Here is a 21753-nt window from a genome sequence, read left to right on the forward strand (position 1 = left end):
ATAAAGTAGACTTTCGATTCAATTCTATGTTATCTTTCAACAACCTTAATGGAAAAATACTGCTTCTCTCATAGAGGGCCATTACGAATCATCAGGGATGCCATTCATGGATGACTGTGTCCTTTAAATACCAAAAATCCAAAAGCGTTGGTGGCCTAGCGGTAAGTGTAAACTATGTCTTATTGGGATTAGGCCGGTTTCCTCACGATGTTTTCCTTCATCGAAAAGCGACACAATGCGACACATATGTACGAAATATCATTTGAGGAAGATAATGATATCCAAAAGCTAATCTAGATAATTACAGAAAAATCTAATATGTCAAGAAAAGGACACGACAATTTCGATAATTTACTACTATAATACTACTCTGTTTTCCACTGATCGTATTGTGAGATAGAGCACGACCCCGGAAATAATAGAAAAAGGGGTTAGGGAAGCCTAACTAACTTCCCTACATACTAAATTTGAGTTTAACTTGAGTCCAAATCCAATTTCACATAAAATCAAATCCGGATAACATGGGAAACGTTTGCGTTTACAGACGCCAAAGCCACTATTAGCTGAGAACATATCCACAAAGCGAGAAGCGAAGTAAGTACCCGCACAAGTACCAGTTTGTAATTCAAGTGGTTCGCGGAAGCTGCGGCAAACGCAACGGACTTAACCGATGAGTGACAACGGGATGTTGACACCGGTCCGTCACTGCCATCCCATTTCCCCATTCCAAAAAGACCTATGTCACCACGAGACTTATATATAGGTACAACTTGTGTGAAGTGTGGTGACTAAGCAGTCTATCTGTTTAGTGGGAAGCTATCAGAATCGATATGCTCTCGCGTTGATAAGTACCTACTGCGGAATGATTGACTTAACTGCTTTCGAGTGTGGAGTTAAGTGGTACGTTTGATTCCAATGTAATTTTCTTTTCTACGGCATAACACGTAATCTAGTAACGAGATAGCATTTTTCAATTGAAAAGATATAATAGTAATAATAATAAAGTATCACGTAGGTACAGTACATTGAAATAGAAATTGCAATCAGACCACCCGGTGGATGTACCCTATCCGATGTCAGGCAAAACCTATCATTACATGTCAGTTGATTCCCATGACTTCAATGTATTAAAGGTACAATCAATTGCAAGATACATTTTACTAAAAAGTGTACACATTAGTATATTTCTTAGTACCGCGTGCTACATACGTCGCGTCTTGTCTTTGGCAAAAGTCACATCCAAAAATCAATTTCTTTAATTTCCGAGAACATAAGATGGTCCCTTATGTTTTTCTGCATGTGTGTGTAGGTACGAGTATGACACTAGATCAACGTTTCCTTAGTCCATATACACACTAACTGCCGTATTCGAACTTCAAGATATTCACAAGAGACGACACGTACTAGATCCATTCTAGATACGTTATGTTATAGTTTAGATTTCAACTAGTTCTGTTTTGCAGTGCAATTCGGGCAACCAATGTCACTTTTACAATAGATCGTGTTAGATATCTATTAGATGTGAATTAGATCTCTAAGTAATATCTTGTGGAAATCGTTCAAGAGTATCTCCAGAATCGCGGAAATGTCAAATTTGACAGGTTAGATCTTAAACATATAGTTATCGTATCTTGGCGATGTCTAAAAGATATCTATTACAAAATCCGAATCGGGCCCATAGTTGGTGTCACTGTGTGCACAGGATGACTGGCGCAGTCGATGGCCCGTATCGGGGGCCCTCGTTAGGTCGACTGCACTGGTATGTCCTTGTTGCTATTAGATTATAGCAATGCGTGGCTCTGGTTAGAAATCGCTGCTTTATTTACTGGTATCTAAAGTCTAAACAATAAGCGTTTGCCCTTGGCTGGTCTTTCAAAAATTATCTATGTATACCTAATATAAAAGTTATACTTATTAAGTACATATGTATAAATTGCATAATAGTTAATTGATTGGATTGATTGAGCTAACTAAGTATTTATATTAGCGGAAGAGCTATAATATTAAGGTAAAAGAACAGTGGTTAATGAATTATTTGTTACATAGATATAGGTACCTAATGGTTGCAGTAACATACATGTCATGACATGACCCACTCTCGTACATACTTGATAGAAAGTGAAGTGACGTCTCAAATGCTTTAGATTACTTTAGCTTATAAAAATTTTTGGGAAAAAGAAGTTCTAACAAAAGTTAATCATAAATCCGATGCATGGTATGTAGTGTAGACCTGTTTATAATGGCCCAGGGAAATTAAGCCAAAAAAGGGGTCAACCTCGGAACGAGTAATAATACGCTAGAAACTAGTATACACCTTCATTATGGCCTTCTAAAAGTTGCCTTAAAAGTCACAGAAAATCTCGTGAGCGCCTCGGAAGTAATTTAAGGTCAAATGACACAAAAATCGGTTTCTCGCTAATGTACGCGGGTGTATTGTATACAACAGCTTGTTAAATACTTATCTCTCATTCCGAGGTAATAGGTAGGCCTGGGTCATAAATTTGAGACAATTTAACTAATGTATCAATGAAACGAGTAGAGTGAGTAGTATATCAGGAGTAAATCATTCTATAATTAAAAAAATTTGCAACGTAACCCCAGTAGTAATGGAACTAAGTAATTAATTGGCTAGACCGGTGCATTGTCGTCTGACAATGGCGGCGGTGACGGTGACACATCCTGCCGATTGTTTCAGAGCGGCGGCCGTGAAACCCGGTTTAGGGTTGCGAGATTCTAACGAAACTGGATTTAGATTAGAAAATTTTTGTTACAAAAAAATACAACTTCACGGGAACAAATCAAATTATTATTTTAACTAATAACTCTATTAAAGGTGACAGTCCATTTCCAACCGCAGCTGCACTACTGGTCATTTTACTATGGAAATTGACAGTAACAGCGACGTGTTCAGTACTAGTAGTGCAACTGCGGTCAGAAATGGAATGTTACCCTATATTACCGGCGATACGTGAAGACGCGCGTTCGGCCTCCGCCACTGGAGGGCATAGTTATTTTTTCTTTAGTATATGACATAAACCTATTATATTTCAGTAAGTAGGTAAGTATACAAAAATACATATTACCTACTTTGCTAATCACAGAAATAATAACGTCAGTTTGCAACGTGCAACGCCTCAGCAGAAATGTTGCAACAATCGTCACCTTAATGGTACTTAATTTCATTCTTACTGATATACAAATAAAAAAAAACTGATTTATCTACTTTTAACCGTTTATAGCAAAGACACCAAACGCTCCTAGTCATCCATCCGACGTGTGAATGATACTTCCTTGGGGTCCCGTGTGCGATGCCCGCGCCGCTCCATCGGGTGCGGACAAATGCAGGATGCGGCGATGCGGCAATACGATACTATTGTCGTTTTACTGGTCATTGTGTGTAGGAAATTGGTGTTTTTGTGGCCTGCTGAAATTTTGAGTCCTTGGGCTGAATTGATTTACATACATACCTATCTATCGAAACATTTGGGTTGTCTGACGTGTACCTATTATGACGGGTAGCGGCGATTTCTTTGTCTACCCCGAACATTTTTATAAACTAATTTTGGGTAGTTCAGTGCTGTTTTATTTATATCTCCGTTGACATTTGCTGGGACGTCAGTCTTTCCGTGACCACAGCTGGTGCTGGTGCAACTCAGCTGAAACGTCGGAATTAAAAAAAATGAAACTATATCGCGGTAGACCCGTTTGTGTGATTAAATATATACCTACCTACTTTACTTAAGTATATTCAGTAATTTAAGAGGGGGCGTAAAATCAGGAAATTACAATTAACAATTCGCGATATTCAAATACCTATATCTGAAACGGCTTCCAATCTTTACAAGATAAACTGTCCAAGTTTAATAGATCAACATAAATATTAAATTCCTAACCTAACTGTATCTGAAATTGCAATCACAGGAGGATGCCTCAACTCTTCAACCCAACCCTAATTATCACAACATCATATCGAAGAAGCAAACATTTATCACACATCTAAAATAAGAGCAAGAAACAGAAATGCTTCATACACGCAGGAACATAATCACAAGATAAATCTCGTGGCCAGGAATCTAGGAGGAAATTGGCTACTTTTTTGCCGCAAGGAACGATAGGATTCTTGTAAAAAGTAATATTATCAGAGACACGTGCGTGCTGATCGTAATAAGTAGCGAATATGTGGTGTGTAAGGATAATAAATAAGTATACGTAACATGGTCGTGTTTCTCTCAAGTGGAATGTAATAAAAGGATCGTGAAGACGTGATTAAACCAAATAAAAAATCAGGCCGATTTTCGGAATATGGGATATCGCTAGGGCTTGCAATTCGAATATTCGAATATTCGAATTTGTCGAATATTCGACCTGTTTTGATATTCGAATATTCGGCCGCTCAGGTTTCGAATATTCGAATATTTTTTATTACTATAAAAAAATCTATGTCATCCGCTGTAGTTACAGTTTCTGTGTGTTTTACGGGTATTTACAGTGAATGAGGAACGGTAGGTACCCAAATACGAAGGAAATAATATTTTTACTGTATTCCTCTCGATAGACTTCGTGAATACAGTGAAACCTAACTCAATTTAAAAGAAAACGAAATCAAAAAGTATGTTATTTTTACGGTGCGTAAGTTTTAAGTTAAAGGGTCATTCTGTTTATTCAGTACAAGCGTACGTTAAGCGAATTTTTGAAGTCTAAACCTTGCCACTTATCGCAATTCTCACATTTAATCATACCAAACCTGCCCAACTTGGTAATCTAACCATGCACCTTTAGCTGACGAATAATCCACCCAGTACTCAACTAACTTTTTCCCTTAAATATTCCAATATTATATACCTAATTAGCCGACCATTAGGAGTAATAACTTGCCAAAACAAATAAAGTCAATAAAGATTCAAAATACAATGAAATTAAAGGCCTTTTTACAGGCCTCTGAGTGATTACAAGTTAATTTAAATCGGAAAATAATTACCTACTGAAAAAAATATCTTACATACCTAGGTGTTTGGATGGTTAAAGTTATATTATTTCACGCAACGACGCATTTATAATAAGTTTTATCTAGAAATATTAAATACGTCTCATTTTGGCGTTTTACTTGTTTTTATAAATGTGGGCATCTTATAAATAGTAGGATGATAAAATCTAGTCAGTTAAGTGGATTTCTGCCAAATATCCTTAGTTTTAGCAATATGTGATAAAAGCTTTTGAATAAAACGATAATAAACCGATTTCTCGTTCCTTTTCTTATTTTTTATAATATTCGAATAATTATTCGAATATTCGAATACGTCGTCAGAAAAAGTCGAATATTCGAATATCTGAAAGTTTCGAATATTTGCAAGCCCTAGATATCGCGTCTTAAATACTCTACAGTTCTACAGTTGTAACATTTATAAGTATTGACTGAAAAACTCAAATGGCGAACAATATTTTTAAAATGCTACACTTCTGCTTTCCGCACAGTCTCGCACTGATTGGTCGGTAGGTAGCAGTGGCGGCGCGTCCATAAAAACCGATTCCCACCGGCTTGCCTGTTTTTGGACGTTTGTGCAGATTTGTAAAGGAAATATGTAAGCCAAATTAGCCCCGGCTTTCGTATGGATATGTTTGACGCGCCGCCAGTGGTAGGTAGATAGGTAGAGTGGACTAGTCCCCGAGTACAAAACATTTAGAAAGGCATATTATTCATTACCTACTTTTTAGTAACAAGTAAGTATTATATAAACAACAGAAATAAGAATACCAAATGTTTGTTGTTAGTTCTGACGACCTTATATTAGATGTAGATACGAGTCGACTACATACATAAAATATTCTAGTAAAAATAGTGACAATTAATAAGTACAAGCTTACGCCTTGCCCGGATAGCGTCTAGACAGATAAATACATGTAATGATATCACAGAGACAGACTTTCTTGACACCTTTCAGAGAATTGAGCCACACTCAATCCAATAATATCACCGATCGCACTTCTCACCCTTCACCCCCCCCCCCCCCCCCAACCCCCACATCCAGCGGAAATTGCGTGATCTACGACCACATCTAGCATGCCCGTGCGCATTACGGGAACCGCCGATAATGGCCGGCGACGAAGCGGCGCCTTTGAGGTGCGACATACGAGCGCGCTGAAGTGTTATGTGATTCGCTGTTTAACTTTGACGCAAGTAATAACATACCCACGTCAAACTTAAGGTGATATTCCGATGGCAACCGCAACTGCATTACTGTTGCGACGTTAAAACAGGCACTGTCAATTTCCTTGATAAAATTAGTGAAGGATTGAACGTTCTAATCGCAACAGTAATGAAGCGTAGCGTGAAGTTACTTAAAAACGTAGATCAAAATAAGGACTATGTATATGATAAAATAAATCATTGATTTGTTCCCTAATTGTATAAATAGATGGCAGCACCATCTCTCTCACTATACCGTACCGGGGGTGCAAGCACGTACTGTTCACCCTTTAGAGTTGGTCAAAGGCGCCTCTATCAAATATTGCATATCTAGAGAAATTGACAAGAGTACCGCCGTGGCCGGGTCGTCTAGTGGTCAGGACGCTGTAACGCTGTAAGCCATAATGTTTGCCCAACAAAACCGATCGGTAAAGATGTCTTGCTATTAATTGAAGCTTTGTATAATTGCAGTATTTTCTCTACTATCAAACCGCTTACCGCATCCCTTTTTGCTGTCAAATGCCTATTACAAAGCAACTCGCTCCCATCAATTACGGCTGCTTCCAGTAGCTACGTGGATAGTTAGGTAGTTAGTTAGTTACATTCTCGGAGCATTCCGCGTCAGTAATTGCACTTGGGTTATCGCAGGGCACTGACTGCGGCCCGTCACCGTCTAATGTCACTGTCATTAACGACATGCTCTCTGACTATAGACCAACTAGAGTTAGTACAAGCTGAGTTGTCAGCGATTTCGATAGCCCAGACTGTGCAAGTGTTATTTTAAACGTCAATCGTCACGTCCCTCAGCCATGAGGATACGACAAGGAAGAAGAACTCTACCAACTCTGAGAGTGAATGTCTCTATGACTACCATAGGAGTACTAATCATTCAAATCGGCTACTCATTATAAAATACACAATTATCTGAAACTATGTCAGGCGATATGAAAAAGCAATAACTTAGATATACCTACTGGTATAGGTACTGTTAATTGTGAAATACCTGACAGGTTTATACGACACTGACACACATAGGGAACATCTTCACGGAATATCGTAAAGTTTTATGTATATTTTACTGCCTGTTCGTGGCTTTTGCTTGGTTTAGTTTAGGGTCATTCCACGAGAATAATAAATTAATTAATAAAATATAAAAATAACATCTTATATCTAGAAGACAAATTATCTATACAAGCTGTAAAAAAAAATTGTAGGGATCCGTTTAAGGGCATATTCACGCAGAAGTCTAGTGAAACTAACCGTGAATCATTCAAAACCGTTAAACCTTAAAAGATGAACAAACGAAAAACAGTAATCTCTGTTCTATGTCTAATGTCTATTAATTTCAAATGAAATAAACTCTTTGATAGTTTGTGCCATATTGTGAAGATCATTGCCCCGCATTTGAACCGAGTCTTTGTGATGTTTCTAACATGTGTCTTTTAGGTTAGGTGCGTATCCTTTCTAATATTTCATTGAAAACTAGCATCCCATGTTTTTAGTAGTATCGACATAAATAATTAGGGTAGGTAGCAGTGGCGGAGCGTCCATATAACTCGATTCCCATCGGCTTGCCTATTTAGAGATTCCTGAGCCTTTTTTCTAGAAATTTCAAAGAAACAACAAGCCAAATAAACTTCGGCTTACTTAGTGAACATTTTTGGCACGCCGCTACTGGTAGGTAGTTACATTTAAAACAGTGTTAGTAGTAGTTAGTTTGGATAGATTTATCCATGATCAAAATACGTAGGTTGATCAAGTAGGGTGACTGCTATTAATAGATATTGGCCAAATGGCCACTACATAGTAATTGGCCACTCTTAACAATAAGGCTTCAATTGGCTTGTTTCTTTATGATTTGTTAGGAGCATAGGAGTGGCCAATGACTCTGTAGTGGCTAATAACTATAGCAGTCACCCTACATCTTTTTAATTACTTATAGGTACATATAGTAAATAGTAAATATTGAGTATCACAAAGAGTATAGCCATCTCTTGTGTCAGCAATTATACTATTTTCATTTAATCGTTGATAGAAAAAGTCAATTTTTTCTAAGTTTGTCGATTGTACGACTGTCACCTTGGCTAGCCCCCAACTTCGATCAACTTCAACTTAGGCCTGAGATACACTTGTAAGTTTTACTTACGTAAGTAGGGACAAAGCTATTTGTTAGATTGAGATAACGATATTCATCTCTCATTCTGTAGTATAGCTGTGTGTGTGTGTGTGTATTATGTAGGTAAGTAACACTTACAAACGTACTTACAACAACATGCACCAATCACTGTCATTGAACACTGCGATCATTTACACTGCATATTATTATGTTAATATTAATCTTTCTCATGTCTTATTCAGAACTGCATGTCTTACATACAAAAAATACAAAAATACAAAATACAAAATAGTTTATTTGGTTTAACTTATGATACACTTTACATAAAAGGCTGGAGTCTCCCATTAAGTAAAACAATACTTGTGTCGGGAGAGCCCGCTCTTCCATTAGGAAATAGGGCAATAACCAACAAACTGGACTTAACTAAATCAATATACAATTTACAAATTATTATATTGTACTTACAAATTATTATACAATTTACAATTAATGATCAGTTTCAATTGTGTAATTACAATTAAAGATCTATAGTATTTTATAACAAAAATACAGGTACATAATTATATTTCAAGTGAAAGTGTGTGTGTGTGTATATGCATGTGTTTATGAGTGTGAGTGTGTGTATATGTATGTGTGTGTGTGTGTGTGTGTGTGTGTGTGTGTGTGTGTGTGTGTGTGTGTGTGTGAGTGTGTGTGAATGTGTATGTGAGTGGGATTCAGACTAACAGTGCCTCCGTTTCTTCATAATCCAGTGTGCTTAGCCATGATCTAACACTCTCTCTACACTTTAGATATGTCATTGGGTAAATGTTAAGTATTTTATTGACAGAATTATATAACTTGGCTGATTGAGTCGGAAATTGGCGTTGGGCAAATTTTGATTTGGTAGACGGAATATTAATAACATTGGGTATTCTCCTACGTCGAGTCATGTTGTCATTAACAAATTGTATAGCCTTGTGTTGTTTGAGAAGCAGAGCTTCTATATAGAGTTTTCTTACGGAGTGTAGGTCGCTAATCCGATATAATTCAGTAGTAGGGAATCTAAAAGGTTTAGAATATATGACTTTAAGCAAACTACGTTGCGCCCTTTCAACCTCCATGAGATTAGTTTTATTAGCCCCTCCCCATACTGGGATGCAGTAGGTTATTATAGACTGGGCTAGTTATTAATACATATGATAATGTATTATAATATTCTGTTTACTTTAACACCTGTTGCCTAGGATACCTACATCTGAATATTTCCAAGTCAATAGAATCTCATTTAAACATTTTGAAGACCAAACACGGTCCTATAGATAATTTATATATTTAGACTTAAACCGTGTACCTACTCGTAAATATGTTTACTAATTGATAGCTAAAATTAAGTTTTTTATTTCATATTATATTGAAAACAAATTTTATTAAAAATATAACGTAACCTATGTATCAAATGTTAGGCCATATAATTTAACATATTTTTTTAAATAAAGTATGACACTACATATCCAGACTGTTTTACTTGCGATCAAGATATGTTGTTTTTTAGGAAAATATACTAACATTTTGAAAATAAATGAATGGACACCGGCGTAAAGAAATGTTTTAAGACGAAATGAATGCGCAAACGTGTTTGTTGTGTTATCTAATTCTAAACACGGCTGAAATTCCACGCTGAACGGAAGTGCAGTTGAAAAACAACCCCCGTGTGCGTCCCCTGATTCAAAATATCACACCCCCGTCCGTCCGCCACAGGAATAGATTTAGAACGGTGTCCATTACTGGGAAGGGAAGAAACCATTGAAAGATTTAGTTTTTTTTTATAAAAATATTTTGTAATATAATTGTTAACCCAAAGCGACCCAGTAGGTAGGTAACGTTTATCGTAACTTTGTGCATATCAATAAATATAACACTTGCAATTTATACCTACACAACCATTTATTCTCAATTCACCCGGTATTTATTTATTAACACTTGCACAAAATACAAAAATATATACCTACATAACTACATATGCCGCGCGCGCTGTATGGCATTATCTATATACTTACCGTGTTATACTACCGTACAACAAACGTAAAAATGGCACAAATAAAAGTTATAAATATTTGCTAAACCTACATAGATATCTGAAGATTAGCTACTTACATACAAAATATTAAAATACATAATATATATTTAATAATACTATAACGGTATATAAATTTAAAGGGACAAAACCAGGGGCCTTATTCGACATGCCAATTTTGACGTCGCATGTTGAAGTTCATTTGAATCTGAACTATCGTGGGTTGTCGAATAGGTAAAGATCATTATCTGTCAGTGAATCTCATGTAAACAAATCATTTCATCGCTAGACTTGATTATCTATTGGTATGGCCGCCATGTTTGGATTTATGACATTTAAAAGGGGATTCTATGGCATAGAGTAAACTGCATTTCTATTTTCTATAGTTTTTTGATTCCTCTACTCGACGCAAGATGGAGTTAACAGTCAAATTTTGATCTTGGCGTTATAAAAATAAACCGCAAGAACATGACATGCAGTTGCGTTGGTGTAGATCTATCATGAAAACGAATATATGACAATTGTCCAGAATTAAAAAAAACTTGACAATAAACATACAGCAATACATATACCACTAAATGTCAAAAAGAAAACAGATTTATTATAATTACTAGGTAACAAATTATATATAAAGTTTAAATTTTAAACCAATCGTCGTGGTTCTTAGCAATGAACTTCTTGTAACTTGTGCGAAAAATATCATTTGATATTACACCAATTACTTTATGGTGAAGTAAAATATCATGAGTCATGAGGAAGACGGAGTAGCCACAATAAGCTATATTTTTGTCCTCTGGGTTAGATGGCAGTGAAACAGGGAGAGATAGTGAAGAATGCGGCAAAATAAGCATTTATTGTGTTGTTAGTAGTTAGTAGACTAGTTTTTTTTTCTAAAAATGAAAATTGACGCAACGGCGAGCTCATAGCCCCCTATGAGCCAGTCTGTTAGGTGCAGGCTTAAGGGCTAATCCCGGGGGAAGCGGAGCGTCGGCGACTAGCTGGTTGCATCTGCATATCAACCTCTTCTCACTTTTACCTCAGGTCCTTTGATTAATAAATTAAGGTAAAATTCGTAAGAACTAGTGCCTGTGCCATATTCTAAATTGGACGCTATGCCTAATTAGTTGATATAAATTAAATAATAAAATAATTATTTATTTAATTAAATTTATAACAACGCAACGTGGGGTTATTCATGTTGATATTTAATGGCTTATATAAGACAGCGGTCGTATATTGCCTCAGAAATTTGGATTTTGTCAGTTTGAATGAACAGCAAACTGGAGACATTGAGATTAATTTTAAACTTATTATTTTAGGTGTTCGTAAGAAATAAGGTATTGAACATTGACGGAAAATCGCGAAAACCCGGCCAGGTGCGTCGGACCACGCAAAATGGAGGAGGATTCCATACACTTACTTCTTCTACCATGTATCCATATGCCAAAATAGCAACAAAAAAGCCGAACAAAAATACCGTTTCTTCGCAGCACTAGATTTCAGTCCTTTTTTTAGAAAAGTAATATGTTTAGGTACATAATATATGTAATGTTGTGTTGTCTGTGGCCGTTGTGCTATCTATGCTTGTACAAAAAATAAAGATTGTCTTTGATCTGAACATGGCGATGGTCTTATTTCGCTCCTCGACTAAATCCTAAAATAATTAAAATAAAGCCTGCTGCACTCACGCCGTCCCGAGCCTCCATCAATACATGGTGTCAGAATAAACTAGAAGAAGAAATTAAAAGAAGAAGATGACGGAAACGACAAAAAACGTAATTCTCGCCAACAACCTAAAACCGCTCGTACTGAATCTGCAAAATGGCGGAGGAAAAAGTGAATGTGCAAATTCGGAAGCATGGAGGAAATGGAAGCAAAGGTTCGAAATATTTAGTGACGCAAACGATTTAGACAAACTCCCAGAAAGAAAAAAGATCGCGATCCTATTGAATGCCATAGGCGACGAAGGCCTTGAAATATTCAATTCGTTCAATGTTAACCTCGCCGACGAGACTATAGAAAATTTATTAAAGAAATTCGACAGCAAGTTCAATGCGTGCAAAAACACCACTGTAGAGAGATACAATTTTTTCACTCGTTATCAAAATGAAGAAACGCTCGATCAGTACGTAACATCGCTCAACAATTTAGCTGCCACGTGTGACTTCGGAACTCTGAAAGACTCACTCGTAAAGGACATGTTCATCATAGGGTTGAAAAACGAAATAATTAAAGAAAAATTGCTACAGAATCAAGAGCTGCAAGACGTCAGCGAAGCTGTTAACATAGCGAAAACCATAGAACTGTCTAATAAAAGATCCAAGAAATTGTCCGAACGTCAAGAATCAAGCAACCAAGTAGAAGCTATTACGAAACACACTTCAAGACCAAAATATAGGAACTCGTCGTCAAGAACACCTTCAAAATCGAGGTACAATCGCCATTCAAGCCAGGGACGCAGCACTACGTCGTATTCAAGGGAAGCCAGTCAGTCAAGAAACAGCGGGACATGCCAGCGATGCGGGCAAGTTCACCGTCACAAGTGTCCAGCGCAAGGCAAGACCTGTGCTCACTGCAAGAAGCCTAATCACTTCGCACAGTACTGTTTCTTAAAAAATAAAAAAGTAAGTGCTGTCTCTAGTCATGTAAGTTCAGACACAGACCAACGTCAAAGTAATTCCTCTAGTCATGCATATAATTTTGTAATCGAATCAATTTATAATAATTCAAATTCAAATCGAAGCAAATGGAAAGTCAAATTCAAATGTAACAATTATGATTTAATATGTAAATTGGACACAGGCGCTGATCCAACTGTCATGTAAATAAACACCTTAAAAAAGCTGGAAAAGGAAAGTAACTGTAAAATACCTATTCAGAGATCAAATGATAAAATATTCTCTTTTTCAGGACAACATATAAATAATCTAGGTACCGTGATGCTGTCTGGGACTTTTGAGAATGGAAGACAGGCTGACATCGAATTTATAGTTCTAGATTGTGAATGCTCGACTATACTGAGTGCTGATAAATCTGAAGAATTAGGTTTTGTCAAAAGGCTCTACGAGGTGACAAGTGACAGGTCAGTAAAATCACTTTTAGAGACTTATTCCGACACTTTTGAGGGCTTAGGCTGTCTGCCTCACAAGGCTCATTTACATGTAGACACAAGTGTTCCACCTAAGATTTGTCCGGTCCGTAGAATTCCATATGCTTTACACCCAAAACTTAAGACTGAGTTAGATAGAATGGAAGAGTTGCAGGTCATAGAAAAAGTTACCACCCCTACAGACTGGGTGAATGCTATTGTTCCTATAGAAAAGTCAAATGGTCAGTTACGCATATGTCTAGATCCTAGACCACTAAATAAGGCTATTCAAAGACCTCATTTTCCTTACCCTACATTAGATGATTTACGTTCTAAGGTAGCAGGTGCATCAGTATTTTCAAAATTAGATGCAAACTCAGGCTATTGGATGATCCAATTAGATGAAGAGAGCAGTCGATTGTGTACTTTCAACACACAGTTTGGTAGATACAAATTTCTTAGACTTCCGTATGGTATAAACTCTAGTGGTGAAATATTTCATAAAGTAATGTCAGACTTATTCGGAGACTTACCTGGAGTACTTATTTTTGTCGATGATATTTTAGTATTTGGCTCAAATCAAAAAGAACACAATGAAAGGTTAGAAAATGTTCTTAAGAAAGCTCGTGAAGTCAATTTAAAGTTTAACAAGTCAAAATGTATGTTTGACAAGTCTGAAGTCACATATGTAGGTCATGTCTTCAATAGGAATGGTATTTCAGCAGATAAATCTAAAATAGAAGCAATAGTTGAGATGCCAAGACCAGAGAACATTAAAGACTTACAACGATTTTTAGGAATGGTCAATTATTTAGGCTCATACATACCGAACTTAGCTAATGAAACTAATTTGCTTAGAAGTTTACTTAAAAAACAAAACATTTGGCAATGGACGGATAACCATGAAAAAGAATTCATTAAATTAAAAAGTCTTATTAGTCAATCTCCAGTGCTAGTGCACTATGATGTAAACAAGCCAATTAGAATGTCTGTAGACTCATCTAAGGATGCAGTAGGTGCAGTTATTTTTCATGGAAAAAATCCAATTGCTTATTCATCAAAGTCTCTCACAAGCACACAGCAAAACTATGCTCAAATTGAACGTGAATTGTATGCTATTCTTTTCGGATGTAAAAAGTTTCATCAGTATATATATGGTAAAACCATACAGGTAGAGACAGATCATCAACCATTAGTCACTTTATTTAAGAAACCTCTGTCAGATGTACCGGCTCGTCTACAGAGAATGATGATTACACTACAAGCTTATGACTTAAGAGTTTCATACACAAAGGGTACAGAAATGTATGTCTCTGACACTTTGTCAAGAGCACCAATTTCATCAAACAAAAATATAGATAAATTTGATGCTAAGGAATTAGAAAGTAACATTGTCTGTCAGGTAAAGTTACTAACATCTAATTTGGCTATTTCTCCAAGTAAATTACAAAAGATTAAAGATCATACAAAGTCAGATTTAACCTTGTTAAAATTGCAGGAATATTATGTAAATGGATGGCCAAATAGTAAAACTCAATGTGACCCAATAACATTACCTTACTGGAATATTCGTGATGAAATTCATGCTATTGATGATATTCTATTCAAAAATCAGTCTGTAATCATTCCAAAATCAATGCGTTCAGAAATATTAAATATTTTACATGAAGGTCATATGGGGGTTGAAAAAACAAAAAACTTAGCTAGAGGTTTAGTTTTTTGGCCTAACATATATCATGACATAGAAATGAAAGTTAGGCAGTGTGAAACTTGTATGACATTTAGTCAAAATAAAACAAAAGAAACTTTATTGTCACATGACCAGCCTTGCCTACCATGGCAAAAGTTGGCAACAGATTTATTTGACTACAATAGTAAAAAATATCTATTGGTAGTAGACTACTATTCAAATTACATAGAAATTGCACAGTTAAACACAGATCATAGAAGTCAAACTGTCATTCAACATTTAAAGTCAATGTTTTCCCGGCATGGAATCCCATTGCAACTAGTCAGCGATGGAGGTCCGCCATATAATAGTCAGGAATTCCAGAAATTTCTTAGTGATTGGGATATAGAACACATAATGTCTAGTCCTCACTTCCCAAGGTCGAATGGTTTAGCCGAAGTATCTGTAAAAATAGTAAAAAACATATTAAGGAAATGTCAAGACTCAGGTACTGATTTTCACCTAGGTTTGTTACAGTATAGGACAACACCTAGAGGTAATTTAAAGTCGCCATCAGAATTACTCATGTCTAGAAAGCTAAGAACTAGGTTACCTACACATGTAGACAGTCTAAAGCCTAAAGTCATTACATTCGCAGACCATTCTAAAAATAAGTCAGAAATAATTTCTAAAAGAGAGGCGTATTACAATAGAAATGCTATTCCTTCACAGGAATTTCAGGAGAATGATTCAGTCTTTTTCAAGAAAAATCCTAACGATTTGTCATGGACAAAAGGGATAATTGTGTCTAAAACTAATTTTCCTAGATCTTATTTAGTCAAAAGTTCAGAAGGAACGGTATATAGGAGAAATACTCAACATATTAAGTTGTTTAAGTCATGTCTGTCAAAGTCAGTGTCTAGATCTAGTGATAATGTTGTGTCTAAGTCTAACAATGTCAGTCAGTCAAACAGTCATAGTCTGAATCTGTCAACGCCTCAGTCAAGCCAGTCGAGTCAAACAATTACAAGTAAAAATGATCAGTCACAGTCAGTCTTTCATGATCAGGGTGCCGGTCAGAATAATATGTGTCAAGATTGTGAAAGAAGAGATAGCTGTATATACTATTACATACCTGATTATCTAGTGCAAAGTCAAGAGTCATGTCAGTCTGGTCCAATAAATAATTTAAATGTAAGTCAAAGTTCAAATTCAAGTGATAACAATGAAAGCTTTATATCCAGTAATTCTCAGGAAATTTTGTCAAGTCCAAATTCTAGTATAAGTATTGACCCTATGTGTACAATGTCTAGATTTAATAATAATAATGATAATGTAAACAATGTAGACTTACCATGCATGCAAACATACAATGTTCAGGAGGAGGAACCTCGCTATAGCTCGAGAGGCAGATTGTTAAAGAAAACAAACAAATTAGATTTATAAGTTTATTGAATAATTTGACAACATAATGTATTAATAATTATTCTTATTCTTGACGAGGTTTCACCGAAGTTAATGCCATAATTATGTATTTCAATTTCATAGTCATATAATAAAATTGATGTAATTAATTTAGTTAGTACATTCAAGTGACAGATGTCATCCATGTGACAGGTGTCACTCAAGTGACAGGAGTCAAATGTATTTTTGCGTTTACTGAAAAAGGGGCATGTAATGTTGTGTTGTCTGTGGCCGTTGTGCTATCTATGCTTGTACAAAAAATAAAGATTGTCTTTGATCTGAACATGGCGATGGTCTTATTTCGCTCCTCGACTAAATCCTAAAATAATTAAAATAAAGCCTGCTGCACTCACGCCGTCCCGAGCCTCCATCAATACAATATATATGTAAGTAATTTTTGTTATAATGTGAAACTTATATGTTGTGTTACGAGACTTACGAGTAGCTAACTTTAAACTTTAACAGCCTAACAGATCCCAATAAGGCCTAGTTTACCCTCTGGGTTGGAAGGTCAGATGGCAGTTGCTTTCGGAAAAACTAGTGCCTACGCCAATTCTTGGGATTAATTGTCAAGCGAACCATAGGTTCTCATGATCCGTGGCAAAATCGGGATAACACGAGGAAGAATAACTTTGTCACAATAAAGAATATTTGGCCAAATATAAATCCGTATTTTATTACTCATATTTGACCTACCTACTCGTATTGAGTCGTATTTTGCCGCCTAGTAGCCTCGAATTGGTTGTTGTATGTGGCTTTCCATAAATTAAGGGTCCTTATGCTTCAATAAGGACGTTTTCATCTGAAGTTGCAATAGAAATTGGAAAGCCACATTTTTACAAGCTTTTAGTTAGTTTCATCTGTCCCGGTTCCAATCAAATCATGCAAATTAAATTTGACCCACTTCCCGGGTGTTCAATGAAGCTGAAAATTTACATAAGTACATAATATGTAATATGGGCATAGAAGGTAGCATCCTATAGAAGTGGTCTACGCGTGCCTCCGTGAGGGACAAAACATACGCAATGCGACGCTATGATAGGTAGAATTTATTTGTTATGGTGGGCAACAAATAAATTCGACCAATCATCCATGCTAATTTACGGTGAGGAATAAAAAAAAATGTGAGACTGTGACAAGGACAAACAATAATAGCGCTTTCGCTGCTACTCCTACTGAAAGATACATAAGTCTATCCCGTTCTGTCAGTTATCCCCACCACTCATGCCCAATCCAGTTTAATACTAGATTCATGAATATGGGTGACAATACAATATTTTTATGGTACCATCGAGCTGATCTGATGGTGATGATACAGACAGTAGTCTTTTAAGTCTTTTTAACTTTGTGATAAAACAACGCAATTGTATTTGAAAATATTTAAAGAAAAATACAGTCAGAAATTCGAAATTTTGTTATCTAACCTCTCAATCACTCTTGCATATTCGAGCGATAAAGAGGCAAATAGCTGAGTTTCGATTTTCGCACTTCCCGGTAGGCCCCTTTGTAAACAAACCGCCTTGATGTATCAATGTCAAATTTTTAATTGTCTGTGAAAACTTGTCAAAAAAAAGTTTAAAGAAAAGGCAAAGAGTAGTATAATATATATAGCGCTGGCGGTACACCGAGAAATTCAGTAAAATGCTGCAAATGATGTTAAAGGTATGAAAATCGGTACGAACATTTGAAACAATTTGACCTGAAGCACCAACAAATAAAAAAAACGAGAGGAGTTATGACGTCATCTTTTTTTTTTATGGAATTTAAAAAAATATTGTACCTATCGTGTGTGGTATTAAACGAAAGGGCTTTCTGAGCCGATTCCAAAAATATATCACATCATTACATTTCAGTATTTTTTTTTTAATAATACAATAAATAATTTTCAAAACATACTAAGTTTGGGTTTCTCCAGATACAATACCGTTAAAAAATGTTTTGTAAAATATACCTCAAATTTTATACTTAATATCCTCATATCTAATCCTAATAAAGCAATTTAGAAATTATTTACATTTAGGTTTTTTTTAATTTTTCAGTTTTACAAAGTGTGATTATGAATCTCTCAATTAAATATTTAAAAAGAAAGCATAAAATTAATATATAACGTTTTTTTCAGAAAGTCGCTTATATCTCGGAATCTATAAGTCGTAGTAAAAATTGTCTATGTAAGAATTAAGAAAGAATTAACTGAAAAAACTCATCTTTAACGCCCCCCCCTCTCCCGAGTTCTCCACCCCCACTCATTAGAACTTTTTCTTACTTAAAGCTTAGATATTACCAAAGGAACATGCAGTAGTATTTTATGCAACCGTTGTTTAAGAGAGGTCAAAAAAGGCGAGTGGCGTGAGTAAGTAAATTTAATAAAGACGCCACGAGTATTTTTTGAAAGTTAAACAACGTTGCATACGACCGAGCGCTTACTTTGAAATGCAATGAAATAATAATAAAAATGGATGATGATGATTGTTTCATGTCCTAATGTGATAGGTTGTTCAGTGGGTGGGACTTTTAAGGGGAACGAAAATTTTATTACTTTTGCGCTACGACGCACGGTTTAGGAGATACAGCCCTGTAAATATTTCTCTTCCTTTTTTTCTTTTTTTGTTTTTTAAATCTTACTTAGGGATTTCTTAAAGGGGAACGAAAATTTGATTATTTTTGCTCTACGACGCACGGTTTAGGAGATACAGCCCTATAAAGATGAAAAAAAAAAATCGTACCAGTAACCAAAACATGTCTATGGTTCACTCGTCTGTCAGAAATGACAATTAAAATTAGGTTGGCAACAATGTATTCCATACAATATTTTTTAAGTGGTGATTACACGAAGTATCGTAAAAGTGCCAAAAAGATACTGCTAACTATAAGATAAGAACTATAGGGGGTTTAAAGGTGTGTGCACGACCCTTTAAATGACAAATAAAAGTACGGGAGTAGAAAAACCAAGTTTCAATACTCTTATTTTACCCGAATGACATTATTACTCGTATTTATTCATTCGTCTTAATTGGTTGCAGGAGGTCTTTGGAGGTTTATTATAAATACTGGAAGGCACTTTAGTTTGTCAATACATTATTTATTATTTAATTTATAAACTTTATAAACACAACATTACATGACGGCGTTTGGAAGTAGAGTGATTGACATTCTCAAGTTTGAATTAAACATCATTCAAACTTGAGCTTCTGTATTCAAATTAAATGTGTCAAGCCAGTGTCGATTGCATATACACCCTCTACATACCAACACACCCCCTCAATCGACTCTGCTTGAAGCATTCATTTACAGCGCTATTCTTTAGTTAAGACAATATTCCAATAAATAATTTCATATAAGTACAATAACCAGAAAAAACATAACACATCCTGTATATTTCCCTCATATTACATCACCCTGTATATTTCCAACATATTACATCACCCTGTATATTTCCAACATATTACATCAGCCTGTATATTTCCCACATATTACATACATGTAATCCCCATTCAACAAATACATTACAGTAAATTCTCATTCAACAAGATAAGTACTCAAATATTCCTCCACTCGATACGTCACCACAAATTATCTATAATAAACGTTTTATTCTTCCACTCTTTAATAAATCCTTTATTCTCCTGCTCGACTCATCAACAATAATCCTCTTCTATATTTCCTTTATACTCCCACTCAATTCTTCCATACTAATCATATTATATAAAATAAAACCTTTATTCACCGACTCAACTCTTCAACATCACTAATAATCTATACCTAATAACAATTCTAATACCAATTATAAAATATTAAAATACAGACTTAGAAACAAAAAAACTCAAGGATATTTATCAGAAACGATGTAAAATGTACCTATTAAAGGGAATGTTACTCTTCTTCTTTTTTGGTGGATGAGGTTAAATAATGATTCAGTTACACTTTCTACACTTACACCCCCTTAAGTGAATCATTATTAAGCACCCCCTCAATTTTGAATACACTTTGTTTCTAGAATCCTTGATCCTCAAGTTTTCCTTCAATAAGTATATATTTCTGTATTATAATATAAAAGTTTACACACCCTATAAAAAACTTACATACTACGATATAATATAAAAGAAAAACCCCGACATTTATTCGAAATAATTATTAACGTTCACTTTAGCCCGCACTTATACTACATTGTCTACACTCAATAGCTCACATTATCACTAAAACACTAATCTTCGTTGACATTTTTCAAATTTTACAGCTGGTAAACTTTTCGTTAGTATATCAGCCAGCTGTGATCCAGTTGGACAGTATTTTACTGTAATCTGATTCTCGTCGATTTTCTCCTTTAGATAATAGTATTTTACGTCTATATGTTTGCTTCTTTTTCCCATGATTCCTTTCTTCATAAGCCAAATCGCAGACTGATTATCCACTCTCATCTCAACTTCGAGTTTTTCTTTGGTTATCTCATAGATCAGATCCCTTACGAACAGTAGTTCCTTACAACATTCTGCTGCTGCTATAAATTCTGCTTCTGTACTGCTTAATGCGACTACTGATTGTTTTCTTGAGCTCCATGCCACTGGTCCACCATTCAGCCAAATCACAAAACCAGAAGTGCTGCGTCTAGTGTCTGGATCTCCCGCAAAATCCGAATCACAATAACCCCTGAGAACTTTATCATCTTTACTAAAGTGAATCCCTTTTTCTGCTGAACCTTTAAGGAATCGCAAAATTGTTTTAGCATTGTTTAAATCATTTAAATTTGGAGAATTTTGATGCCTCGAACAATAACCTACGTGAAAACTAATGTCTGGTCGCGTTTTATTCGAGAGATATAACAATGACCCTATCATCTCGCGGTAAAGCTCATGAGACTTTGTATCAACTTTAACAGATGGATGTTCTTCTATCATAATTGTTGGGCATTTACATTCTTTTGCATTTTCAAGATTAAATTTTTTAATGATTTTCTCACTATATGTCTTCTGAAAAATTTTAATCCCCTTCTTATCTTGCTTTATATCCAAACCTATATAATTAGTTACTTCATCTAAAATTCTTAGTTCGAAGGATTTTTGAATTGTATCTATTATATGCAATAGATCTTCTTCTCTTTCTCCGAGTACTAATCCGTCATCGACATATACTGCAAGGATAATTTTCCTTTCACCTTCCATGACAAAGATGCATTGATCAA

The 21753-nt window shown here is 35.5% G+C and overlaps 2 protein-coding genes across 2 annotated transcripts in view; one reads left to right on the top strand and one right to left on the bottom strand.

The window, feature by feature from the left end:
• The window catches only part of LOC134654584 (uncharacterized), a 53042-nt gene that overhangs the window by 14015 nt on the left and 17274 nt on the right, over positions 1-21753 (bottom strand). The gene's annotated exons all lie outside the window — the stretch shown is intronic.
• On the top strand, positions 12480-16559 carry LOC134654877 (uncharacterized protein K02A2.6-like). Its single transcript, XM_063510338.1, has 2 exons — positions 12480-12980; positions 13267-16559. The coding sequence occupies exon 2, from the start codon at positions 13296-13298 to the stop codon at positions 16557-16559; it is 3264 nt and encodes a 1087-aa protein (XP_063366408.1). The 5' UTR covers positions 12480-12980; positions 13267-13295.

This window comes from Cydia amplana, chromosome 15, assembly GCF_948474715.1.
Source record: "Cydia amplana chromosome 15, ilCydAmpl1.1, whole genome shotgun sequence".
Lineage (NCBI taxonomy): Eukaryota > Metazoa > Arthropoda > Insecta > Lepidoptera > Tortricidae > Cydia > Cydia amplana.